Source organism: Diabrotica virgifera, chromosome 8 (assembly GCF_917563875.1).
Source record: "Diabrotica virgifera virgifera chromosome 8, PGI_DIABVI_V3a".
Lineage (NCBI taxonomy): Eukaryota > Metazoa > Arthropoda > Insecta > Coleoptera > Chrysomelidae > Diabrotica > Diabrotica virgifera.
Genome location: NC_065450.1, coordinates 137,731,263 through 137,752,865, shown reverse-complemented (window position 1 = coordinate 137,752,865; position 21,603 = coordinate 137,731,263). Strand labels below are relative to the sequence as shown.

Here is a 21,603-nt window from a genome sequence, read left to right as displayed (position 1 = left end):
TCCCCATCTGGTTAATACTGGTTCTGGTGGTAAAGGAATATCGGGAAGCATCTCCCTATATACCTGTACACGTAGTGGTGCTTTCAGAAATACTTTTTTTACATTATTTATTAAGGTGTTTACATTGGGAAATTCAATTCTAACTTTCTCTGCAACTCTGTTTAGGCCGTGCGCCAAACATGTACAGTGAATTAAATTAGGGAAAAAGATTTTAAGATTGGATGCAGCTTTCATCATATATGAGGCGGCATCACTAAGCATTAATAATATTTTTTCAAATGGTACTTGATCAGGTAAAAAAAAATTTGTTAGGGATTCGTTAACAAATCTAGCTATTGTAGCATAGTTTGTTTTTTCCAAACATTTTACACTAATTAAGTATGAGTTTTTAAAATCGCCAGAGTCGTTAAGAACTCCAACAATTAGATTCGCAATTTGTCGACCCTTTGTATCCGTTGTTTCGTCGACGGAAATCCAAAGATATTCGGCTTTTAACTGATTTTTAATACTCGTCATCACATCTTTGTAACATGCACTGACATATTTTTTCCGAAGAGTTGAAGAACTTGGTATTTGAGCTGGTTTATCTTTAATCTTGCAATAAGTTTTTAAAAAGTTTTGACACGATTTATGTTCTAACTTGTGCAGAGGGATATTGCAGTTCAAAAAAAAATGGCATAAATCCTTTGCAAAGGTTTCTTGCCCAACTGACGTATTCTGAATCTGCAAACTGTTCTGTAGAATCTGCTGGCGAGGTTTATTATCATTTTTTGATAGCTTAGTTTGGTGAAGTGAAGTTTTTATGTGTTGAACTACTTGGAATTTCTTTTGACATGGAATCTGGAATATAATGATAATGATGTTTTAGATGTTTTCGTAAATAGATACCTACATTAAAATGATCAAACTTTTTAAACCTCCCCCAATTTTTTTTTATTTCTCAAAGTGAAATTGAAATCGTCAAACAATAAAGTACAGTCAGTGTACCGTAGTATACAGGGTGGGCCACTCTCAACACCTCGCTCTGTATAAGCCAAACCGTTGCGAACTTTAAAAAACAGTTTTTGAAGAAATGGGACGGTTTGTCATTTTAGAATAGACAGACACATAGATGTGCAAAGAAGTTTGATAAGTTTAAAAATCTATTGAAGTGGAGAACTTACCTTTTTATCACAAATGGTGCAAAACATACTTTCACTGTCGATAACTTTTAGATGATTGTTACTTCCAATCCAACTTCTGAGAAGACTTGATTTTTCCCTTGCTACTTTAGGCATTTTCACAATAATAATAAAATGATTTTTTTACACAGTATAGTCAATAACTTGCAATCACAAAAGTTGAATAATCGGCGATTGATTTAAGACTAACCATTCATAAAATAAAATAATCTATCCTACCCTTAAAATGCTTAAAATTTCGTTTTGGTTGGTTTTCCCAGAATAATTCATAGTTGGCCGACACCAGCAGAAAGTACAGGTAATATTTGTAATGTTATTCAAAATATAATCGGTATTTACTTAGGTAATTTGTAAATTCTGAGAAGTCTATAAATCTTAAATATCCGGATAATGATACCTGCAGCTATAAATAACGCCCATTATGTTTATGGGTACAACAACAAAGGAGCTTAACAGCAAAATATTTACTTTCACATTTTATTTTAATGGATGTTGATGTTACTAATATATACCTTATTTTTAAATGGGGTAGAGTAAATTCCCATCAAAATATGCATTTATATGCTCTTAAATCTCCAAATATGCAAGGCATATGCATTTATGAAAAACATGAGAAATATGCAGCATATATATGCATATGCATTTTGCATATAATCCAGTCTTTAATTATAACCATTTAGAACTGAAGCAGCTCCTATACATCCGATGAGTTTCTAACTTGCAGAATATTATTGCTGAAGACAAAATAAAGATTCAAAACAAAATAAAAATTTTCTACGGCCAACTGAAGCCGAGATCATTGTTTTTGTTTTCTTAAATCGTAGTGACTTTATTTATAACAATTAAGAAATTATTTTACAGTCATTGACTAAAGAAAGACATATTATTTTAAAATAAAAATTTTTAAACGAAAATTACATTTAATTATTAAAAATGATTTTTAAAGTGTAGTGTCGGTTGCCCTTAGCAACGGTTAGCAACTTATAGTATATTGAATCACGGTTTCTGCTCCAAATTTTTAACCACCTATTGGACTGACATGAAATTTGGCAAACAATTAGGTAACATGTCATAGAATAAAAATGATATTGGGCCTCTGTGTGCTCTTGCCCTGGGAGTGAGTTTTACCTCTTATAAGGGGTCAAAAAATATACGTTCAAAATAAGCTCGGTAGTGGATAAAACGTCTAATTCTAAGTACCTTTTGTTCTATAGCATTTTTTCACTAAGTTTATACTTTTCGAGTTATTTGCGAGTAAATACCTTTATTTTCCAACAAAAAAAAAACACGTTTTTAGGCGGTTTTTGGCAAATAACTCAAAAAGTAAGTATTTTATTTAAAAACACCATTCTTAAAAAAATATAGCACATTAAAAATTTAAAAAATGATGTATGCATGCACTCTCTAGACTCGACAGAAACAAAGTTCTAGCTAATTAAAAATAAGTTCATATCCGTCAAATTTCAAAGTGAATTATTTCAACGTGAAATAACCAAAAAATCAGGCACTTTGTGGAGAAAAATCATTATAAGGTTTTTAAAGTGTTTAACAAAATATGTGTCTCTGTTTTTTAAAAAAGTTTGTAGCATCAGAAGTAACCAAGTTACGCTAAAAATAAAGTTGGACTCTTTTTTTTTTGGGAAACAAACTCGGGAAAGTCATCCCCTAATTAGCATCAAAAATAAAATAAATCCTTTCTACTTCATAAGTTGTTTTACTCGTGTACCTATGTGTCGTTAATGTTTGTAGGTAAGTTTCATCGGTTCAAAGTGCTTATTTTTGAAGGGGCTGTAGGTGAAAAGCCTTGAACTAGTCAATAATCACGAGTGTATGCAAATTTAGAACAGTCATATCTTAACCAATTTTTGTGTTACAAAAAAAACCAAAAATCCAAAATATTCAGAAAATCAAGAAGTACATTTTTTTACTCTTTGTGATTTTTGGTCACACTAAGAAATTTTAAGTTATTAAAAAAAACATTTTTTTCAAAATTAAAAATTAAAACAGATTTACTTTAAAACCATTTTTTTTTAAATAAGCCCGTTGAACCGATGATACTTACAGATCATATTAATAATACATGAGCACAGTAACTTTTGAAGCGGTAACGATTAATTTGATTTAAGATGGTAATTAGGAGGTGACATTCCCAAGTTTTTTTGACAAAAAAGAGAGATCGACATTATTTTGAGCGTAACTTGCTTACTTTTGATGCTAGAAACTAAAAAAAATCAGATTTCTCCAAAAAGTGCATTATTTTTTTATTATTTCACGTTGAAATAATCACTTTGAAATTTGACGGAAATTAACCTATTTTTTATTAGCTAGAACTTTGCGTCTGCTGGGTCCAGTGAGTTTATACGTACACCATTTTTTTTTTAATTTTTAATGGACTATATTTTTTTTAAGATTTTTTTTTAATAAAATACTTTTTGAGTTATTTGCCAAAAACCGCCTAAAACGTGTTTTTTTTTGTTGAAAATGAACGTATTTACTCGCAGCTAACTCGAAAAGTATTAACTTAATAAAAAAATGCTATAGACCAAAAGTTGCGTAGAATTAGTCGTTTTATCCATTTCCGAACTTATTTTGAACGGATATTTTTTCACAACTTATAAGGGGCGAAACTCACCCCCAGGGCAAAAAAACACAGAGGCCCAATATCATTTTTATTCTTTGACATGTTATCTATGTGTTTGCCGAATTTCATGCCAATCCAAGACGTGGTTTTAAACTTGAAGCAAAAACCCTGATTCAACGTTCTATAAGTTGCTAACCGTTGCTAAGGGCAACCGACACAATAAATCACATTCGTAAAGAAAAATAAATCTCAACTACACTTTCGACCTATTTTTCACCCACAGTTTGGACTAAGAATAAACTACTATTTGTCGTTGGTGAAACCGGCCATAAAACTGTCAGTGTTTGATATCCCCAGGGCAACAGTATCACTGTCAAACCATTTTTCATTGGTCTTTGACAAAGCCATCAATAGAAAAAACAATATTTTTTCAAACCCATATTGCTGTGGTCCATAAGTCCATATGATCAAGATCTAGGTCAAATTTTGTCACTGTTTGAAAATAAATACAAAACCTAAAAAGTTAGGTTATAAAATTGTTCAGAATTTTTTAAAATAATTTTTTGTGAGAACGATTTCCGTAGTGAAAATCTAATAGTCAAAGTAATTAAAATAGTAATTTTCATTACACCAATAATAATTGTGGCTCAATCCCATATAAAATAATACCTAAATCAGACATGCCCCAGAAACAGTTTTCGAACCGAATAAATTGATATATTAAAATATGTCTGAAATTCTAATAATTTATTGTTTTTTTTCAGAACTGCATAAATAGTTACTAAAATTACATAATATCTGATTTACCTTGCCATATTTTGTAAAATAGTTTCTGCCTTTTCATAATTGCCTTGTGCAAGTAGCCATCTTGGACTTTCTGGTAAAAGTGGCCAGGAAAAAAATAACGCTAAAAATGGCAGTGTCGTAGCAAGAGCCATTACTCTCCATTGTCTGACGGCCCATACGATTATTGCTAACGATATTAACGATACAGAATAAGCAATATTAATAAGGATAGTTACCAATGTTCTATCACTGGGCCCGACCAATTCTATAGCTTAGAAGAAAAAAAACGTAATTAAAATTATTTTCAATATTATAGGTACAACTATATTCAATTCATAGGTTCGCTTTAATCGGCTTTCTGCAAGATGGTCCAAAAAATTGATCCAAATTAATATTAACCCGGGAGTAGTCGCGCTCACTTCTGTAACGTGAATAGTCGCGTGTTAGATTCTATCTCACAATACGAATTTACAACAAATTTTTATTTTATAGTATTTTTATTTACCTGTTATGCTAGAATTATTATTTCTAAGCTAATTGGCTCTCCCCAAAGCCATAAATTCCACAAAAAGAAGAAGAAAAAAAAATTAAAAAAAAATAAAAAAAAATTCCTACGCATTACTACACCCTTCCTCGAGGCACTTACGAAATTTTTTCAAAATTGCAAAATTTTTCATTATCTCGAAAATGGATAAAATGTGAGATTCTATCTAACGGCGTGACTACTCGCGTGTTAATAAACACAAGTGTATTTAACAATTAGTATAGAGTATCTACTAAATTGTCATGAAATGGAAATAATTAAGTTATTGATTAACTATTTGAAAAAAAAAAAACAAATATTGTCATTTAGATAAAACAGGTATAAATACAGTGTGTTAATTTGAAAAGATGCCACCCTCTGTAATTTGACCCTATAGAAAATCTAAATATATGCAAAACACGTCAAAATTATTTGTGAGGGTGCATTTTGTAGACTAGTTTTAAACTAAATTACATCAACCCTCTAGAGTGAGGGTGCACAACCCCCAAAATATTTAATGTGTTTTTTAAAAATAGCACATACATATTTCTTTTCTCTACTTTTGGAAAACTCAAGTGAAACCGTACACCTGTATAAAATTCAGGTTTCCAAAATCTTTTCAAATTGAATTTTTTTTTGAGTATTCTTAGGAGCATTTTAGAAAAATCGAATAAAACTGTATATGTATTAAGTGTCGAGTTCGGAACTCCAAAAATAGAAATTGACTATTCTATTTGGGAAATAAACCACAATATAACTTAAAAAAAATATTTTATTGACGTTTCGACTTTCCACTTCGGAGGAAGCCGAAAAGTCAATAAAATCATTTTTCAAGTTAAATTGTGGCTTATTTGCCAATTAGAATATTAAATTACGTAAATGCCACAAATAAATAGCTTTACAACAATTCCAATAATATCCAAAAAATATAATGTATATTATGGTCTATAGATATCTATAGATATGTCTATAGATATCTACCACCATAATTTGGTCCCTATAGAAAATATAAAAATATGCAAACAAGTCAAATCTATTTGTGAGGGGACATTATCTAGACCACTTTTCAACTAAATTACACCAACTCACAAGCTGGGCCGGACACAACTCCAAAAATTCTTTATTGGACAGGGGGATTGAGTTGAGTTTTTAAGCCACGATTTGAGGAATTTCTAATCTTTTCGTCGAGATGGAGTGTGACGTCAATTTATAAGTTTTTGCAGTGAAAAACCAACATGTGGAGGTCCTAAATTATTCTTCTGATCTATTTAAACAGTGATAAAGGAAGATCTTTTTGTTCAATGATTTTTCGACACGCTTTATTTCGAAGCGAGAACTCAGAACTTCTTCTCACTACCGCTACTTTTCTGCGGCAAGTGACCTTCATAGTTTCTGTCCAAAGAGATTTCTGCTACCTCTTTTGCCAAGTAAGAATACCTAAGGTTGGTCCTCTACATGCGTTTTTTGTCGAGCTCGTTGACTCCATTTTTATCAGGACACTCAGTTTGTCTATTCACCCCGTCTCTATCTGCTTTAAAGCTATACGCTGTGAGCTCGTACGTAGAGGGGATATTTAAAAATTTGCGAGCGCCAGTAGTGACAAGTCTGTAAACCTTTACCGGAAATTTGACATAAATGTCAAAGTGATTAATTTAAAATTGAAATTAAAAACATTAATTATAAAAAATATTAGTTGGTCAAAGCTGTGGTATATATTTTTACCTTAAATATACTTACGTTTTAAATACTGAATTTAAGTTTTTTTAATGTTCTATTAATCTATTAATCAATTAATCTTAGCGCCATCTACACGATAATTGTGAAAGTATCCCAAGTAAAAAATTCATATTTTGTCAATAGGGCTTTTCATCGATTGTCATTTGTTTCGAGCTTCTGTCATGTGTCACATAATATTAATATATCTACGTCATACGTCTTTGGTTTGTATTATTGTATATACCAATAACGTATGTCGTAGATATATTAATATTATGTGACACATGACAGAAGCTCGAAATAAATGACTGTGAATGAAAAGCCCTATAGAACGTCAAAATGATTAGCATAATCTTAAAAAAATCGATTACAATTTAATCACTTTTTTGCGTTGTAAATATTAAGCGATAACAATTAAATAATATATTTAAAAATTACCAGTGAAAGTTGAATTAGTAGTCCGCTAGGAGCGACACCAGCGAAGCTCACAGCGTTAGTATATACAGGGTGTAACAAAATTACAGGTCATAAATTTAATCACATTGACCAATTGAACAATTTTTGAATATTTGTCAAATCCACCACATATACAAATTTTGTATATGGTTAAGTACGATTATGTAGACTTAGTAATAATATGAAAATTTATTTATGATTTACATTTTTAGGTATACTTTGAACCATACTAAAAAAGAAGCCACATCTCGATAAAAGGTGCCTTATCGTAAAAATACAAAGAGGCAAAAAAGTTTTAAAAACACGGTGTTTAACTAATGGTATCGCAGTAATAGTTTAATTCGAACGTACACAAACATTTGGGGGGTTTAAAGGAACAAAACCCCCATAAAGTTTTTATGCAAACATATTAAAAAAGAAGCCGCAACTCGATAAAAACTGCCTGATCGAAAAAATAATAAGAGCCAAAAACGTTTTAAAAATATTGAATTTAACTAATGGTACCACAATAATAATTTAATTGGAACGTACACAAAAGTTTGGGGGGGTTTAAGGGAACAAAACCCCCATAAAATTTTTATGGGGTGCACAAATTTCACTATAATTTTTCTTTAAGATGTTCCTGCCATAAGATTGCCACATGTCTATTTTCGTGAAAAAATCTCTAAAAGTTTCCGATTTATTTGAAAAAATCGATTTCCATTTTGTAAATTCAAAGGGCTGTAACTTTTTTTATGTGCATATTTGTACTTAGGTAAGTTAGGTTCATTCGAACTATTGTTGTTCTCAGAATATGTGATTTAATTTATGACCTGTATTTTTGTTACACCCTGTATAATTAAATAAATAATTGAAAAACAACGTTATTCATTTTATGAACACTTTTTTGTAATTACTGTTACGCGATTTTTAATATTACGAGTAAATTATGTTATTTCTATTGAACCAAAAATCTTTTTATTGGTTTCAACGGACTGGGGCCCAAACTCTTTAATTTATCAATTTTTACTAAGTTTACACATAGTCCATGTGGTGAGACCGCTCCCGTCTGAAAAAATTTCTGATTCGGTTTCTTTGTGGATTCCTATTCATAAATGTCCCCTTCAAACAAATCTGAAGGGTGCCGAGCGGAATTTTTGGGCAGAAATTGTTTAAACAATTTTTTTAAACAAATACAAAAGTTTACGTTTTTTTGCTCTGGATCATATATTTTTAGGTTTTCTGACTCATTTTAAACAAGAAAGGTATCTTGTAATTTTTCTTAAAAATTGACAGTTTTCGAGTTATAGGCGATTTAACATCTGAAAAATGTGAAAATACGCATTTTCGAGGCCTAAAAACTCATATTTAAATTAGCATTTTTGAGGTTGTCAGATACTTAAATTAAAGATTAAACATTCAGCTTCAAGATTCTGAAGAGTGGTTGCGTCTAACCTTAATTTATACCGTTGTTTTTTAATTGTTAAATATGCATGTTTATCCGATTTTTTTGCCGGTGCGGCGAGCTCTATTTCAAAAATCTCCCATTTTCCTCCGAAAAATATTTTTTCTAGATTCTTTGGAATATTCTAAATAAAATAATTTTCTCGACATTTTTCCCAAAAATTAATAGTTTTAAAGTTATAAGCGATTTAAAATCCGAAAAATGCCAAAAAACGCATTTTTGGATTTTAAATCGCTTATAACTTTAAAACTATTAACTTTTGAGAAAATCTTCAAGAAACTTATTTTATTTAGAATATTCCAAAGAAACTAGAAAAAATATTTTTCGGGCGAAAATAGGAGATTTTAAAATAGAGCTCGCCGCACCGCCAAAAAATCGGATAAACACGCATATTAACAATTAAAAAACAACGGTACAAATTAAGGTTAGACGCATTACTCTTCAGAATCTTGAAGCTGAATGTCTAACCTTCAATTTAAGTATCTGGCAACCTCAAAAATACTAATCTAAATATGAGTTTTTAGGCCTCGAAAATGCGTATTTTCGCATTTTCCAGATTTTGAATCGCCTATAACTCAAAAAATAATATCAATTTTTGAGAACATTTACAAGATATCTTTCTTGTTTAGAATTACCCACAAAACTTAAAAAAATATGTTCCGCAGCAAAAAAACGTTATCTTTTGTATTTGTTTAAAAAAATTGTTTACAATTTCTGCCCAAAAATTCCGCCCGGCACCCTTCACATTTTTGAATAGGAATCCACAAAGAAACCGAATCAGAAATTTTTCCAGACGGGAGCGGTCTCACCACATGGACTTCTTCTTCTTCTTCAGGTGCCATCTCCGCTACGGAGGTTGGCAATCATCATAGCTATTTTAATTTTTGAGGCAGTAGCTCTAAATAGTTGTTTTGAGCTGCATCCAAACCATTCTCTCAGGTTCTTCAGCCATGAAATTCGTCTTCTGCCGATGCTTCTTCTGCCATCTATCTTTCCCTGCATTATGAGTCGCAGGATGCCATACTTCTCGCCCCGCATCACATGTCCGAGGTACTGTAGTTTTCTTTCTTTAATTGTCAGTTCAACTTCCTTCTCTTTACCTATTCTTCTCAGTACTTCATTGTTCGTAACTCTATCTACCCAGGAAACCCTCATAATTCTTCTATACGTCCACATTTCAAAGGCGTTAAGTCGTCTCATTGTCTCTACATTTAACGTCCATGATTCCAGTCCATAGTATAGTACACTATATACGTAGCATTTTGTTAGGCGTACTTTAAGAGCTAATGTTAAATCTTTACTACATAGGACCTTTTTCATTTTCATAAAATTAGAACGTGCTTTCTCGATTCTGACTTTGATTTCTGCAGTGTAGTCATTATTTTCGGTTATAAGTGTCCCTAGGTAAGTGTACTTTTTTACCACATGGACTAACAGTAATTAATTTTAAATAACCATTTAAGTCGACTTTATGAAAGGTCACAATCTATTCATTTATAGGTTTTCTTGGAAGTGGTATGTAATAAACTTTTTTGAGCATTAAAGAAATATATTTTTTTAAGTTTGCGATTCGTTTTTGAAAATTTCGTTTTATTGAAGATATACATTGTTTTACAGCACATAATTAAATATGTCAATATTAGCAGTGTTGCTGGCTTTCTTTCACGATTTGATTCCTCTAGGAATCTATGATCAAGCTTTATAGGGCTTTTCATCGATTGTCATTTGTTTCGAGCTTCTGTCATGTGTCACATAATATTAATATATCTACGCCATACGTCTTTTATTTGTATTATTGTATATACCAATAACGTATGACGTAGATATATTAATATTATGTGACATATGACAGAAGCTCGAAACAAATTACTGTGAATGAAAAGCCCTATTGGCGCCCTATGATTCTACAGTTCTTAGACTTTAGTATTTCATAGTTTCTGTGTGTCAAGTGTCAAATTGTTAACTGTCATTTTTCTGTTATTATTCCAATAGTTATACAGTAATGAGCGTGCTAATAACCGGCAAAATTGCGCAAAAGATGGAAAACATTAAATTGTGAGATAAAAAGAAATAAAACTAGTAGAGTTGTTAATATAAATTAATAATAGGTTTGTTCTAGCAAACAGTCAAACTAGTCAGAAACCGTCAGCAAACAGTTGGTCAGTGAGAAAACATAATACAGTCACCAGTGCTATCCCCTCTACTCGCGCTGGTCCACTATTCCCTGATGGTTTCAAACCGTTTGAAACTGATGCTAGAACAAACCTATTATATTGATTGTTTGCCACCTTTAGACGTATCAGAGGAGTATGTCAACTAAAACCGTCACTGTGGCAGTGACATTTCTCAAATTCGTTCGATACGTCTAAAGGTGGGAAACAATCAATATAATGTCAATCTATAAGTTACTATCGCTAAATTTAACACCTCCATTAGGTTCGTCTCTTTTTATCTCACAACTTAATATGTTTTCCATCTTTTGCGTTATTTTGCCGGTTATTAGTGCGCTCGTCACTGTATATCCACATCCTCCTACTAACGCTCCCAACTATGAGCAACGAGGCCTTCATATATCTTCTTGGCATAATTACCATATTAAATCACGCCTTGGTCTAAGAAAGGATAATTATCGTCCTGATCTCCTTCTTCTTGCTTTTATGACTTTTCTGTCTTCCGGTCGTATTAAAAGACCGTCAAAATGCCCTTCAATAACTAGTGAAACAGCTGGCAGTAAATGACACAATCATGACTACAATCTTAATAGTGCAGTTACTGAAGGTTTTCACCTCCGATTTCGTTGAACCTCCATCGATTTTCATGAAAATTGGTAAGTAGTTAGAGGATAACTCAAGGAACAAAGTTGACATAATGCTAACTTGCGCTTTTACCCTGGAGGTGGATACCATCCCTTCTCGGGGGTGAAAATTATTTTATTAAAAATAATACCGTCCATAGACACATAAGGTTTTTGTTGTGACACTAAAGCAGCCAGGTTGCAAATGGGTTTTTTGGGTACTATATACTTGATACATTATAAATACAAAATTGCCCGTCACAGTTCGGACGAGAAATTTAGTAATTAACAAATAAGGGTCATAAATGTCAGATTTTTCGTTTAAATCGCTACAGGTAAAAAAAGAGTAATTAAATATCTTATTTATAATATTTTTCTTTTAGTAGAAGAGCCAAGGTTTAAAATGGCACTTTTTGAATTTTGGTCCGATCATTGTTGCTTCGGAAATTGCAAAATAAAACTAAAATTTCGAAAATAAAAAATTTGCTATAACGTTTGCGAAAATGGCCGTAAGACTTTCATATTGCACTTAAAGTTCAGTCAAGCAGTCCTTATAATGCACAAAAAAGTTTTGGACGATTCGTAAATTCTTTTAAATTTTATTCAATTTGTTGATCGCAAAGAGCTTTTTTTTTCGCAATGTTATTGTTCAGAAAATCATAATGACATAGCTGTTCTGTGGGAATCATATGAAAGAAGAAAAGTCATATTTTCAAAAGTATTGAAAAAAAATCATTAAAAAGTCGTTCTCATCACTTCGAAAACAGTTTACTAAAATAGGGTCATTTTTGGCTTATAAACAATTTGAATAGCTTTGTAAATATTGACTGCAGAGTAAATTTACTTTTGGATTTCAAAAGCTAGTATTTTTACACGAATTAAAAAAAATCCTAGGTTAATTAGGGTCAATGTTAGCCACTTTTAATATTTAATTCACAGTTACTTCTATATACATAAAATTCTCCTGTAAAAGAGTTAGTTACCATACTACTCCGAAACCGCTTGGCCGATTTTTATTAAATTCTACACGTATATCCTATAGGACTGAAAATAGGTTTTAATCTATTTTTCATACCCATAAGTTATAAGGGTGGTTGCCCCCCTGACATTTTTTTAAATTGTTTTGGACAAAATAATTGTCTACTTTAATTTTATATGATGTAGAATTAAAAATACATACAACCCTTAATTTTCACTCTTATATCACCAGCTACTATTTGTTAATAGCCATCTATATATTTACATCTATAAAATTCTACTGTCACAGTGTTAGTTGCCATACTCCTTCGAGACCGCTTGACCGATTTTTATGAAATTATATATGTATAATCGGTAGGTATTTGAATCGGTCGTAATCTATTTTTCATATCCCTGAGTGATAAGGGGGCTTCCCCCTAACATTTTGTAATGTTAGGTGGGGATGTGTGTACATAACGTACTCTACAAGATTACGAGTCTACAAATTTAAAAAAATATGATCAAAATTCATCAACACGCTCCGGCGATATTAATCGCAGCATATGTTTGAAAAATCAGTTTCCTTTTTTTGAGTACACCGATTTTAATAACTCCCCTCCACCGACCACGAATCGATTTCGTTAGGACTTCATTTTTAAAGCTTTATTAACCACTTTGTTGAGGTTCAAAGTTTACTCAAACTTTTACACATAAACTTTATACCTTCAACTTCAAAATGGCTTTAGTTCGGTTGCTTAATTGTTATAAACAAAGTAGCCGTCAATTTAGTAAAAAAAAGTGGCTAACTTTGACCGTAATTAATCTAGGCGAAAAGTTTTATTTTTGAATATTCGTGTAAAAATGCCAGTTTTTCAAATCCCATTTAGTATGATAGAATTGATTCAAAAAATGACATAACCCAGACATCCAAAGTGAAAGTTATCCTCCAACACCAAATTGTTCTATATGGTCCGTATAATGTTCAGAAAAAAGTCACACCTTTTTGAGTGTCGGGTTTGGGGGTAGAGGGGAGAGAAGTCGGTAAATTCGTAGTTTTTTACGTTTTTCGTCAATATTTCTAAAACTATGAGGTTTAACATGAACAACCTGCTACACAAAAATGTTCTACATTAAATTTGAAATAAAAAGGTCCTATACATAATCCTTCTAAAATGAACGGTTCCAAAGTTACGGAGGTAGTATAGTATAATTGGTCCAAAAAAAGGCCTAACCCAGACATCCAAAGTAAAAGTTTTCCTCCAACACCAAATTGTTCTACATGGTCCACATATTGTTCAGTAAAAAGTTACACCATTTTAAGCGTCCGGTTTGGGGGGAGATGGGGGGGAAGTCGGTAAATTAGTAGTTTCTTTACGTGTTTCGTCAATATTTCTAAAACTATGTTTAAGCGTAAACAATGTTGTATACAAAAACGTTCTACATAAAATTTAAAACAAAAATGGTCCTATTAGTATGGTATAGTTAAACCCAAACCCAGACATCCAAAGTGAAAGTTATCCTCCAACACCAAATTGTTCTATATGGTCCACATAATGTTCAGAAAAAAGTCACACTATTTTGAGCGTCGGGTTTGAGGGGGGGGGGGGAGGGGGAGAAATCTGCAAATTCCTAGTTTTTTAGGTTTTTCGTCAATATTTCTAAAACTAAGCGGTTTATCATGAACAACCTTCTAAACAAAATTGTTCTACATTAAATTTGAAATAAAAAAGGCCCTATGCATAACCCTTCTAAAATGAACGGTTCCAAAGTTACGGAGGTAGTATAGTATAATTGGTCCAAAAAAGGCCTAACCCAGACATCCAAAGTAAAAGTTTTCCTCCAACACCAAATTGTTCTACATGGTCCACATATTGTTCAGTAAAAAGTTACACCATTTTAAGCGTCCGGTTTGGGGGGAGATGGGGGAGAAGTCGGTAAATTAGTAGTTTCTTTACGTGTTTCGTCAATATTTCTAAAACTATGTTTAAGCGTAAACAATGTTGTATACAAAAACGTTCTACATAAAATTTAAAACAAAAATGGTCCTATTAGTATGGTATAGTTAGACCCAAACCCAGACATCCAAAGTGAAAGTTATCCTCCAACACCAAATTGTTCTATATGGTCCACATAATGTTCAGAAAAAAGTCACACTATTTTGAGCGTCGGGTTTGAGGGGGGGGGGGGAGAGGGGGAGAAATCTGCAAATTCCTAGTTTTTTAGGTTTTTCGTCAATATTTCTAAAACTAAGCGGTTTAGCATGAACAACCCTCTAAACAAAATTGTTCTACATTAAATTTGAAATAAAAAAGGCCCTATGCATAACCCTTCTAAAATGAACGGTTCCAAAGTTACGGAGGTAGTATAGTATAATTGGTCCAAAAAAGGCCTAACCCAGACATCCAAAGTAAAAGTTTTCCTTCAACACCAAATTGTTCTATATGGTCCACATATTGTTCAGTAAAAAGATACACCATTTTGAGCGTCCGGTTTGGGGGACAGATGGGGGAGAAGTCGGTAAATTAGTAGTTTTTTTAAGTTTTTCGTCAATATTCCTAAAACTATGCTTTAGCGTAAGAAATGTTCTATAGAAAAATGTTCTACATAAAATTTAAAACAAAAAAGGTTCTTTACATAATTGTTATAAAAGTCAACGGTTCCAGAGTTACGGAGGGTGAAAGTGGAGGTTTTCGATACTTTTTATATTTATCGATTTCTTCCCCCTCTCCCCCCCCAAACCCGACGCTCAAAATGGTGTGACATTTTTCTAAACAGGATGTGGACCATATAGAACAATTTGGTGTTGGAGGATAACTTTCACTTTGGATGTCTGGGTTTTTGGTATAGTTATATCATAAATATTGCCCAAAAAATATAAAAAGTATCGAAAACCTCGACTTTCACCGTCTGTAACTCTGGCACCGTTGACTTTATAACAATTATGTATGCAAAATTTTTTGTTTTAAATTTCATGTAGAATATTTTGGTATTTAAGATTGTTTACGCTAAAGCATAGTTTTATAAATATTGACGAAAAACTTAAAAAAACTACTAATTTACCGGCTTCTCTCCCATTTCCCTCCCAAACCAGACGCTCAAAATGGTGTAACTTTTTACTGAACAATATGTGGACCATATAGAATATTTTGGTGTTGGAGGAAAACTTTTACTGTGGATGTTTGGGTTAGGCCTTTTTTTGGACCAGTTATACTATACTACCACCGTAACTTTGGAACCATTCATTTTAGAAAGATTATGCATAGGGCCTTTTTTATTTCAAATTTAATCTAGAACAATTTTGTATAGAGGGTTGTTCATGCTAAACCGCATACTTCTAGAAATATTGGCGAAAAACTTAAAAAACTACGAATTTACCGATTTCTCCCCCCTCTCCCCCACCCAAACCCGACGCTCAAAATGGTGTGACTTTTTCTGGACATTGTGTGGACCATATAGAAAAATTTGGTGTTGAAGGATAACTTTCACTTTGGATGTCTGGGTTATGCCATCTTTTGGATCAACTATACTATACTATATCCATAATTGTTATAAAATCAACGGTTCCAGAGTTACGAAGGGCGAAATATGGAGGTTTTCGATACTTTTTATATTTTTTGGGCAATTGATGATGATTTTGGTTGGTGAGGTTGACGTTTCTTCAAGGATTTATCACTAACATACCATCGGCCACTGAAATAGCAAATCCTGTTAAGAAAATTTCTTTCAATCAGTAAAAATATTATAAATTGACCAAAACATATAAAAAACATCGAAAGCCTCCACTTTTCACCCTCCGTAACTCTGGAATCGTTAATTTTATAACAATTATGTATAGTGGAGTCACTGAAGGTGGATACGAGCTATTACCTCCGATTTCGTTGAACCTTTATCAATTTGCATGAAAATTGGTGAGTGGTTAGAGGATATCTCAAGGAACAAAGGTGACATTGTGCCAACTTGCGCTTTTACTCTGGGAGTGGATGCCACCCCTTCTCGGGGGTGAAAATTATTTTATTAAAAGTAACTCCATAATTGATAGAGGGACAAATTTCAAGCAAAATTTGTTATATAAAGGTATTAAAATAAATCAAACCTTTTTGAGTTATTAAAGATCAAAGATTTTAATTTTTGTGGAAAAATCCCCTTACGAACAATTCACACATCCACCATTTCGGGCTGGGAAAAATTTTTCGAATAGAATCAAAGATCCAAACACCAGTTCTTAGAAATGTGTTTCGCCCTCTTCAACCTCTCTGGGCTCGTCGGTAAAGACAAGAGGTTGAATATCTTTAGACACATTCTAATCAAAAAACAACATTCGAGACCTAGACATAGAAGGTGCGTAAGTCTACGGCAAATCCTTAGAAGTTTTGTCATAATAATTGTTTTTGTCACGTTTGAATTTTGGAGGACTTATTTTTGTACTTTAGTTTATTAGGAATTTTAATAAACTTGTTAAAACAGAGTAACAATTCTCTTAATCCCTGAACCCATCTAGAATTGCAACAAAAATCAACAATTTGCCGTAGACTTACGCACCTTCTATGTCTAGGTCTCGAATGTTGTTTTTTGATTAGAATGTGTCTAAAGATATTCAACCTCTTGTCTTTACCGACGAGCCCAGAGAGGTTGAAGAGGACGAAACACATTTCTAAGAACTGGTGTTTGGATCTTTGATTCTATTCGAAAAATTTTTCCCAGCCCGAAATGGTGGATGTGTGAATTGTTCGTAAGGGGATTTTTCCACATTCTCTATTTCATCTATTTGATTTCGTACGAGTGGTCGTTAAACCAATAACCTTGGATCTTTGGTTCACTGAGTGTGTTTCAAAGATCTACATCTTATGTTTTTAAACATATATTTTACTTACTTTAAGTAATTAGGGAATTAAAACTTGAGACTGTCATTGTCGGATTTGCCGTAGACTTACGCACCTTCTATGTCTAGGTCTCGAATGTTGTTTTTTGATTAGAATGTGTCTAAAGATATTCAACCTCTTGTCTTTACCGACGAGCCCAGAGAGGTTGAAGAGGGCGAAACACATTTCTAAGAACTGGTGTTTGGATCTTTGATTCTATTCGAAAAATTTTTCCCAGCCCGAAATGGTGGATGTGTGAATTGTTCGTAAGGGGATTTTTCCACATTCTCTATTTCATCTATTTGATTTCGTACGAGTGGTCGTTAAACCAATAACCTTGGATCTTTGGTTCACTGAGTGTGTTTCAAAGATCTACATCTTATGTTTTTAAACATATATTTTACTTACTTTAAGTAATTAGGGAATTAAAACTTGAGACTGTCATTGTCGGATTTGCCGTAGACTTACGCACCTTCTATGTCTAGGTCTCGAATGTTGTTTTTTGATTAGAATGTGTCTAAAGATATTCAACCTCTTGTCTTTACCGACGAGCCCAGAGAGGTTGAAGAGGGCGAAACACATTTCTAAGAACTGGTGTTTGGATCTTTGATTCTATTCGAAAAATTTTTCCCAGCCCGAAATGGTGGATGTGTGAATTGTTCGTAAGGGGATTTTTCCACATTCTCTATTTCATCTATTTGATTTCGTACGAGTGGTCGTTAAACCAATAACCTTGGATCTTTGGTTCACTGAGTGTGTTTCAAAGATCTACATCTTATGTTTTTAAACATATATTTTACTTACTTTAAGTAATTAGGGAATTAAAACTTGAGACTGTCATTGTCGGATTTGCCGTAGACTTACGCACCTTCTATGTCTAGGTCTCGAATGTTGTTTTTTGATTAGAATGTGTCTAAAGATATTCAACCTCTTGTCTTTACCGACGAGCCCAGAGAGGTTGAAGAGGGCGAAACACATTTCTAAGAACTGGTGTTTGGATCTTTGATTCTATTCGAAAAATTTTTCCCAGCCCGAAATGGTGGATGTGTGAATTGTTCGTAAGGGGATTTTTCCACATTCTCTATTTCATCTATTTGATTTCGTACGAGTGGTCGTTAAACCAATAACCTTGGATCTTTGGTTCACTGAGTGTGTTTCAAAGATCTACATCTTATGTTTTTAAACATATATTTTACTTACTTTAAGTAATTAGGGAATTAAAACTTGAGACTGTCATTGTCGGATTTGCCGTAGACTTACGCACCTTCTATGTCTAGGTCTCGAATGTTGTTTTTTGATTAGAATGTGTCTAAAGATATTCAACCTCTTGTCTTTACCGACGAGCCCAGAGAGGTTGAAGAGGGCGAAACACATTTCTAAGAACTGGTGTTTGGATCTTTGATTCTATTCGAAAAATTTTTCCCAGCCCGAAATGGTGGATGTGTGAATTGTTCGTAAGGGGATTTTTCCACATTCTCTATTTCATCTATTTGATTTCGTACGAGTGGTCGTTAAACCAATAACCTTGGATCTTTGGTTCACTGAGTGTGTTTCAAAGATCTACATCTTATGTTTTTAAACATATATTTTACTTACTTTAAGTAATTAGGGAATTAAAACTTGAGACTGTCATTGTCGGATTTGCCGTAGACTTACGCACCTTCTATGTCTAGGTCTCGAATGTTGTTTTTTGATTAGAATGTGTCTAAAGATATTCAACCTCTTGTCTTTACCGACGAGCCCAGAGAGGTTGAAGAGGGCGAAACACATTTCTAAGAACTGGTGTTTGGATCTTTGATTCTATTCGAAAAAAATTTTTCCCAGCCCGAAATGGTGGATGTGTGAATTGTTCGTAAGGGGATTTTTCCACATTCTCTATTTCATCTATTTGATTTCGTACGAGTGGTCGTTAAACCAATAACCTTGGATCTTTGGTTCACTGAGTGTGTTTCAAAGATCTACATCTTATGTTTTTAAACATATATTTTACTTACTTTAAGTAATTAGGGAATTAAAACTTGAGACTGTCATTGTCGGATTTGCCGTAGACTTACGCACCTTCTATGTCTAGGTCTCGAATGTTGTTTTTTGATTAGAATGTGTCTAAAGATATTCAACCTCTTGTCTTTACCGACGAGCCCAGAGAGGTTGAAGAGGGCGAAACACATTTCTAAGAACTGGTGTTTGGATCTTTGATTCTATTCGAAAAAAATTTTTCCCAGCCCGAAATGGTGGATGTGTGAATTGTTCGTAAGGGGATTTTTCCACATTCTCTATTTCATCTATTTGATTTCGTACGAGTGGTCGTTAAACCAATAACCTTGGATCTTTGGTTCACTGAGTGTGTTTCAAAGATCTACATCTTATGTTTTTAAACATATATTTTACTTACTTTAAGTAATTAGGGAATTAAAACTTGAGACTGTCATTGTCGGATTTGCCGTAGACTTACGCACCTTCTATGTCTAGGTCTCGAATGTTGTTTTTTGATTAGAATGTGTCTAAAGATATTCAACCTCTTGTCTTTACCGACGAGCCCAGAGAGGTTGAAGAGGGCGAAACACATTTCTAAGAACTGGTGTTTGGATCTTTGATTCTATTCGAAAAATTTTTCCCAGCCCGAAATGGTGGATGTGTGAATTGTTCGTAAGGGGATTTTTCCACATTCTCTATTTCATCTATTTGATTTCGTACGAGTGGTCGTTAAACCAATAACCTTGGATCTTTGGTTCACTGAGTGTGTTTCAAAGATCTACATCTTATGTTTTTAAACATATATTTTACTTACTTTAAGTAATTAGGGAATTAAAACTTGAGACTGTCATTGTCGGATTTGCCGTAGACTTACGCACCTTCTATGTCTAGGTCTCGAATGTTGTTTTTTGATTAGAATGTGTCTAAAGATATTCAACCTCTTGTCTTTACCGACGAGCCCAGAGAGGTTGAAGAGGGCGAAACACATTTCTAAGAACTGCTGTTTGGATCTTTGATTCTATTCGAAAAATTTTTCCCAGCCCGAAATGGTGGATGTGTGAATTGTTCGTAAGGGGATTTTTCCACATTCTCTATTTCATCTATTTGATTTCGTACGAGTGGTCGTTAAACCAATAACCTTGGATCTTTGGTTCACTGAGTGTGTTTCAAAGATCTACATCTTATGATTTTAATTTTTCTTGAGAAAAATGCACGTTTTTAACCAATTTTTCATCAATTACTCAAAAAGTGTACATTTTCACAAAAAAGTTATTATTATCAAAATTGAAGCTAATAAAAAATGAAATAAATTACTTACTACACATACCTTTTAGTGTTAACTAAAAGTGAGTTATAGGTAATTGAATGTATATTTTTTTCGGCGAGTAAAAAACTCTAAGTATTCAAGCTGAAATAACAGGAAATTGATGCATTTTATAACATAAACTTATTAAACATTTGTCAAATACTTAAAAATATCTATCCGAACATGTTGATAGCGTTAAAATTCATGCTCCAAAATTTTTTCAAAATTTATCTTTTAAAAATTTTTCCAAAAAATGTTATTGTTTTTTTTTAATAACTCCGTTCGTGTTTACGATATCAGGTTATTCTAAAAACTGTTTGAAAGTTAATTCCAAGTGCTATTTAAGCTCCTTGAAGCTAATCTTCTAAACCCTTTACTTAAAAAAAAAATAAAATGTTAAATGACCCCGGTTGCATAGTTCCCACAGCAAAATTTAAGATTTAAATGTTTCTATCTTGGTTATTTTTTACCCTGTAGAAATAGTAAAACAGGTAAAATATTTGGCACAGAAAAAACTAAAATTTGGTTATATATAATTTTTTTCGTATATTGAGTATTTTTGGAGTTATTATCAAAAGAATATGAGAATTACAATAATTTTAAAAATTATGATTTTTTAAATTATACCTTTTTTTCAAAAATATGCATTCTAAACCGGTCAAAATTATCGAAAACATTACATATGCTAATATAAAGAAGTTCTTGTAAGGATTACTATAAATTTTAATTTTTGTGGAAATGGCGTCTGTTTTATTTTTCACTTTTTCCGAAAAAATTCGAAACGGTTCTTTTATTTTCATTATAACTTGCTTAATTTTGACGCTATTACCTTGTTCTTAAGCTCATTTAATTGGTATTCCAAAGTACTTTGACAAATGTTTTGCAAAAATATTTTATACATTGCATCGTTTTCCCGTTATTTAAGCTTGAATACTTAGATTTGAGTACTCGTCGAAAAAAATACACATTCAGTTGCCAATAACTCACTTTGAACTAACATTACATTCGTTCTTTATACGAGGAATG

The 21,603-nt window shown here is 32.6% G+C and overlaps 1 protein-coding gene across 1 annotated transcript in view; it reads right to left on the bottom strand.

Moving 5' to 3' along the window:
• The window catches only part of LOC126890739 (beta-alanine transporter), a 161,388-nt gene that overhangs the window by 47,493 nt on the left and 92,292 nt on the right, over positions 1 to 21,603 (bottom strand). The window contains exon 5 of the mRNA XM_050659910.1: positions 4,570 to 4,819. Coding sequence (XP_050515867.1) covers positions 4,570 to 4,819 — 250 coding nt within the window. The remainder of the gene's footprint in view (positions 1 to 4,569; positions 4,820 to 21,603) is intronic.